Here is a 6,338-nt window from a genome sequence, read left to right as displayed (position 1 = left end):
GGACGGAGCGACTGGGTGTCCAAGTGGCAGCTGCCTGTCCCCAGGGCAGTTGTTCAACTAGAGGGGACATGGATGCCCAAGCTCAAAGCACAACGCTGGGCCTGGCCAGGGGCTGCCCATCGAGCTCCGTTTCACAGCGTTTGGCAAAGCCAAAGCCTCAGGCCAACTCCCGCCAGGCTCCCCACATGGAGGACCAGCCAGCCACTGCCTGCCTCGCGGCCTGCATACACGCACGAGGCCAGCCTGTGGCCCACACCCAGCTCGTGGGGCCCTAGCATGGCCTTCCCAGTCCCCTGGGTCAGCTGTGCTCGGCCTGTGGTCTGCAGGTGTTCACAGCAGCCCGTCCCTCAGCAGCTGTGAGCTGAGAGTCAGGGCTGTGCCTGCCCAGCCTCACCACTAGGCGCAGAGCAGGTGCTCAGCACGCAGTGGACAAGCCAAAATGTCCATTCCATGGCGGCCTGAGCTCCCTGCCAGGCTGCCCAAGCTGCGGCCCTTGTCCCCAGCAAGCCCTGCCCCACCTTTCTCTGCAGCCTCTTACCCTCCTCATATGCCTTCATGATCTCCTGCAGCTGCTTCTTGGTCCGAGAGGCCAGGATCTCGATGATGACACCCTCTTTGGTTCCTAAGCCCTGTGGATAGGAGCCTCCATGAGCTGGAGCTTGGCCCTTGGCCCCTGCGCAGCCACAGCCTCTGCTCAAGGCGCCTGAGCCTCAGCAGAGCCGTCCATGCTGCTGGAACCTCGCAGGGGACAGCTGCAGGGGATGTCACGCATTTAGCTCTCCTGACGGGAACTGAAGAGGCTGATGCGGCAGGAAGTTCTTCTCAGCTCTCCCTCCCTAGCTGGGTGGTCTTGCCCGACCCCAGAGCCCAAGTAACTTAAAGGAGGATTGGAGCTCGTGGGAGGGAAACGCCCAGCACCACCTGCTCTGTACAGGGCCTCTCAGTGCGAACGGGCACGGTTACTGGGCCCCACTTTCTCCTTAATCTGTACTAGCAAAGTGAGGGGCAGGAAATAAGGGGGACCTGAGAGGCCACGAGGGCACTGCAGAGGCTGGTGTGCCTGCCCCAGCCCTCCCAGAGTACCAACTGCGGCTTCCTAAGGCCCCGAGACGGCAAGGCCAGCTGCCCTGGTGTGGGGCGGCAGCCTGAGCAAGCAGGAGCTCGCGGGAGCTCGGAGCAGCCAGCCTCCCCCTGGCACGTGAGCGCCTCTGGGCCTCCTCGCCACCCGCCTGGCACCTTCATGGCGTCGTGCAGCTCCTTGGCCTCGTAGCTATAAGGCGGGTACATGAGGGCCACGATGAGTCGCTCGAACTTGCCGCTCAGCTCTGACTTCAAGGTCTCGGTGAGGTCCTAGTGAGAGCAGGGGAAGCGGTCGTACACCAGGCCCAGCTGAGTGCGGGGACTCCCGCCTGGCCACGCCACGTGGTGGCTGGAACTGCTGGGCCAGCGCCTCGGTCCCGCGGGGCATCGGTGCTTTCACCTGGTGGGTGGAGGCACAGGTTTCCTTCTCTAACCACTGCTCGGGGCGGTGAGGCCTGTGGCACTCAGCTCCGCGCGGTGCTCGGTACAGGACGGCACGGGTGAAATAAAATCACCGTTGCCCCCAGACGCAAGGGCGGCTCCGTGGTGTTTAGCGCACGGTTAAATGCCTGTCACTCGCCCTTGCAGGCACGCCAGGAATGAAGGGAGTAAGGAATCCGCCTGGCATGCATCTCTTCCTCTTTGTCTTTTTAATGTTTACTGGTTTCTTTCCAGAGACAGAGAGACGAGGGAGAGAGACAGAGGAGCACCAGCAGCAGGTCCCTGTGCAGGGATCCACGCCCAGCCTCAGAGGCCTGGAGGGCGGGTACCTTGTGGTGTGGCCATGTCAGGGGGTCCGGCGGACATGAACCAGGTCCTCTCCCATGTGGGCCCGACGCGTGACCACTGCGCCACCACCTGGGCCTGTGAGTGTCTCCTTCTAAAGGCAACGTGTACAGGGAGCCCCAGGCCACACCCTGCTAACCCGCACAGAACGGCAGGGAGATGATGGATTTAAACCCCAGCCCTGTTGCTCCAGGCTCTGGGACTGGGGCGACTCAGTCTCTCTGAACGTCAGCTTCTCCAAGGGTCAACTGCAGAAAACACTGCATGGCCGTGAGATGAAGGAGGGAAACTGCAGTGTGTGCACTGGCTTCACAAGGGGGTGTCTGGGCTCCCTCATTGATCTCCCTAAATACCACTAAGGCTCTGAGCCAGTAGGGACCTGGAGGTCGGCTGTGCTCACGTCTGTCCCTGTGTTTACTGAGTGCCCTCCGGGGTCTGGCTCTGTCCCGTGGTGGCGGGCACTCGGAGAAAACACAGCTCTGGCCTGTATCCCTGGGCGGTGGGGAAGGGAAGGGACCCCGCTCAGGAACAGAGAGCCACGGTGGGGCCTATGAGCCAATGTGGGGAGTGCGGTGCGAGGGGAGGGGGCCAGACACAGCCCGAGGGTCAGAGCTACAGTTAGGGCTGCCAGGTAATCTAAACTTCAGATACGAAGAGTAACTGCAGGCCAGCCCTGACACGGTAAGGGAGCAGGATCCTACATGGCCAGCCACAGTTCGAATCCCAGCTCTAGTGATGCTGGACACGTGTGTGTGCATGCCGTCCAAAATCCCAACGGGATGGAGAAATGGGGGAGATTGCCACGTGGCCACGCCACACTGGAGCCACACACACACACACACACACACACACACCCCACGTTTACAGTGGTCTGCTCTGGAGAGGCCTCGTCCGCATGGAGCTGCCTCCTGGGCTTCTCCAGAACACACACTCTCCCACCCCGCCTGCCCCCTGACCTTGCCGAACTGGGCCTTGAAGGACTTGGCGATCTGCTGCCGCTGGGTGTTGCTCCTCCGGGTGAGCACGTCGATGATGGCTTGCTCGTTGGTCCCTGCAGGGGTACCCGCATGAGTGCCTCCCCACTCCGGGGGACTGGGGACAGCAGGGGAGTAGGGAGGGCAGACGCTTGGTGGCTGAAAAGTGGGGACCCCACCTGGGTAGCTCTAAGCACAGATGACTATCCTAGTGCAAACAAGCCACGTGAAGATCCAGGTCCCCATTCCCCAAGTCCCCTCACACAATGCGGGGTGTGGCTCAGGCCCAGCCTCCCAGGGGGAGAATCTGAGGCCCAGGTGGCTCTGGGCATTACCCTTGGGCCTGTGGGGTTCTTCCAGGCAGGCCTCCTGCCCTGCTGTCCTCTGTGCGGGCTGCAGTCGCAGTCAGGGGTCAGAACGGAGGGTCCCGCCCACTGGCCCGAGTCCCAGCCCAGCTTCTAATTGACTGCATGGCTTTGACAAGCAGCCCTGTCTCCCTGAGCCTCGGTTTTCTTATCTGGGCAGTGGAGATAACTGAAGACTTCACAGACAGCAGAGGACAGAGCAGTCCTTACAGGCCTGTGTAGGAACAGCACTTCCTTCTAACACCCAGTTTGCCAGCGATGGAGATCTGCTTGCGGGAGGTCAGGCCTTGCGGCCGGCTCTCCATCCGGCGGGCTTTCTGGGCTGGGCTAGTGAAATCCCAGCCAGCCTGCCCTTCCCACTCCCAGAGATGCCGAGGGCAGCAGGGGGCAGATGCTGGGGGCAGGAGGGAAGCTGGTTCTGTGGCCAGCCAGAGGGCAAGGAGACAAGCCACAGGACCTGCGTGACTCCTGTCCCCTATGACTGATGACCCCAGGTCCCGGTTCTGCCCCACAGAACCCCCATGCACACCCCATATCAGGTGCCACTGCAGTGCCACCTCATTCGAAGTTCATGGTGGTGTGGGGCCCACAGGCTTGGGGTTGCATTACAAGCGAGAAAACTCAGACCGATGGGCGAAGTCAATTGAGCAAGGACATGTGACTTCCTTACCCCCATTACTCAGGGAGGGACAACACCGGCCCTCTCTCCAGTCCTGGGGGACACAGGTGTCACCTCTGCTGGAATAGACCTGGACTGTGAGAGTCTGGGTGATGCAGTCCATCCCAGGGTGTCACGGGGACACCCCAACTCCCTCTCTGTCCCCTGGAACCCACTTCCCAGGGCCATAAGGGGAGAGGCCTTGAGCAGAGGCAGAGACCCAGAGAGGCACAGCCGCGGCAAGGCTGAGGACACCCACTCACCGATCCCCTTCATGGCTTTGTAGAGGGTCTCCGCATCGGGGTCTGGGTTGAAATGGGGGCTGCCCTTCACTGCGACACCCTCCTGTTCAATCTGCAAAAGAGACAGGGCTGCTCAGAGGGAGAAGGAGCAGGGAGGGCCGCCCAGGCCCCCGGCCCATCTCTGAGCCTGCCCTGGCAGGGTGAGTGCCTCCCCTGGACACTGAGACCAGCCTGTCCTTGCAGGCCAGCGGCCAAGCCCTCCAGCCCGTTGGCCAACAGGCTGAAGAGGTTGGAGCCAGAGCTTGTGAGAAGTAGCAAAAAACTCCTGCTTTTGCTGATGCCATCCGGGGTGGGCGCGGGCCCAGCCACACCCATCTCCCTCCTGCACCACCCACAGGCAGCGGGAAGTCTGGATGATGGCTCGTCCCCCAAGGGCTCATGGGACTCACTTGCACTGCGGAGCTGTTAAAGGGAACCTTAGCCCCTGCATGGGCCTTTGGGTGTGATGAGGCCATCAGGGCAGGCCTCTGTGGTTGAGTTCTGGTGGGGTACCAGCAGCGGGACGGAGACACGGAGCCACTCAGACACAGACCACGCTCTGGTCTGCTGGAAGTTCCACTGTCTGCCATTCTGTGATGGCTTCAGATGTTCTAGCCACCAGAATCTTGAGGTATGTGAGTACATTTCTATTTTTCATCAATTTACTCAGTCTCAGGCATTTCTGTTATCAAGGCAATAACAGATTAAGATCTTGCCCAAAGCTCTGAGAAAAACGGGCACATACAAAAGCCTCCTGGGCTGGACCACCGCCTTGGACGCGGGGATGGGGCTGGGAGCAGGCCTGGGCTGTGTTTCTGCGGACTGGTTCGAACTGCGGTGCGCCTCTCCTTGAGGAGGAGGGGGTGCTTTCGTGAGTTTAGAGGGCCAGGACCATACCAAGTGTCCCGGCGGCTCGGGGGTCTTTGCGAGTCCACAGGCTCCCGAGGGCAGGGGTAGGTCTGGAAAGAACCCCAGGACACTGCAGCTGCTGACATACAGCGATGGCCAGAGGTCTGGGCCTTGCCTCCTAGGCCTCCATCCGGGCTTGCCTGAGGGCTCTGCAAATGTGTGTCCTGTAGAATGTCTAAGCTGCTTAAAATGGGTAACCCTAAATACGTATGTGTTTGGGGAGAGGAAGGGCCACCCATGGAGGGGGGTTGAGAAAGGTGTTGAATTTGGGGGAGATGCAGAGACCCGTTGAGTGGAAGCAGCTTCATTACCCTGAGCCCGATCTCCCACGCTCCTGCTCACCTATCCTTTCCTCGGCCCCCAGCTACCTGTCTGCTCTCCCACTTACCCGCTCACACGTCCACCCGCTCATCCCCCCTTCACCCAGCCAGCCCACCACCAGCGTCCATCTGTCCACCCAGCGATCCGGCCCGGGGTTAGATCCTGGCAGTACAGAGCAGACTCGTTCACGAGAGGTCCGGAAAGATCTCTCCTTCGAGGAGTAAGTAAGACATCTTCCCACACCCATTGCTTCAGTTTCAAAGGACGAATCCTCCCATCTCATTTCTGGGAAGCGTGTTGTTAGATGTTCCCGGTGGAAACCCGAACCGGGCACCCGTGTGTCGCAGGGCGGTCAGCTGTGTACCCAGAGGTGCTGCCCTTGCGTGTGGAGCCGGGCCACAGCTGCTGTCAGCGACCTGAGTTCCCGTGTGTTCCAGGCCCTGGGCCGGTTACTTCAGATGCTGCGATGGTGTGAACGCGTCCCAAAAGCCCGCGTGTTGGAATTCGGATGCATTGTGAGGGTATAAGAGAAACACAGTGGGTTTAACTTGTGTTGAAAGGCAGGGCCTTTGGGAGAAGATCAGGATTAGGGCGCTCGGGGTCGGCCCTCAGGGTCGAGTCCGGAGGGTTTATGAGGAGAGCGAACAGGAGGGACAGAGATACGCTCCGCTGAGGTCTTGCCATGGGACCCCTCTGCCAGCTTGGGACCCCATTCACAAGGAGACCCTCACCAGTTGTGGCCCTCGACCTTGGACTTCCAAAGTGGCAAGCTAAATGAACTCTCTTCTCTTACAGTGCCCAGACTCAGGTATCAACAGGACGGGCCGGATGGCTGCCAAGCCCACTGGCTCCCCGAGGCAGTGTCAGTGCCCAGCGTTCCTGGGAGCCGGGCTCGGCCAGCTTGGCGAGGCTGCCAGCCAGTCGGCGGGGGGGGTTGGCCTTACCCCAGCCCCCGGGCGGGGCG

The 6,338-nt window shown here is 60.9% G+C and overlaps 1 protein-coding gene across 1 annotated transcript in view; it reads right to left on the bottom strand.

Moving 5' to 3' along the window:
- LOC102478285 (annexin A8-like protein 1) overlaps positions 1–6,338 on the bottom strand; it is a 15,926-nt gene that overhangs the window by 6,671 nt on the left and 2,917 nt on the right. The window contains exons 2-5 of the mRNA XM_006147742.3: positions 4,127–4,217; positions 2,823–2,917; positions 1,237–1,350; positions 539–629 (exon numbers count right to left, since the gene is read on the bottom strand). Coding sequence (XP_006147804.1) covers positions 539–629; positions 1,237–1,350; positions 2,823–2,917; positions 4,127–4,217 — 391 coding nt within the window. The remainder of the gene's footprint in view (positions 1–538; positions 630–1,236; positions 1,351–2,822; positions 2,918–4,126; positions 4,218–6,338) is intronic.

The sequence above is a fragment of the Tupaia chinensis genome, unplaced genomic scaffold (genome assembly GCF_000334495.1).
Source record: "Tupaia chinensis unplaced genomic scaffold, TupChi_1.0 Scaffold000221_1, whole genome shotgun sequence".
Lineage (NCBI taxonomy): Eukaryota > Metazoa > Chordata > Mammalia > Scandentia > Tupaiidae > Tupaia > Tupaia belangeri.
This window is presented reverse-complemented; position numbering and strand designations above follow the sequence as displayed.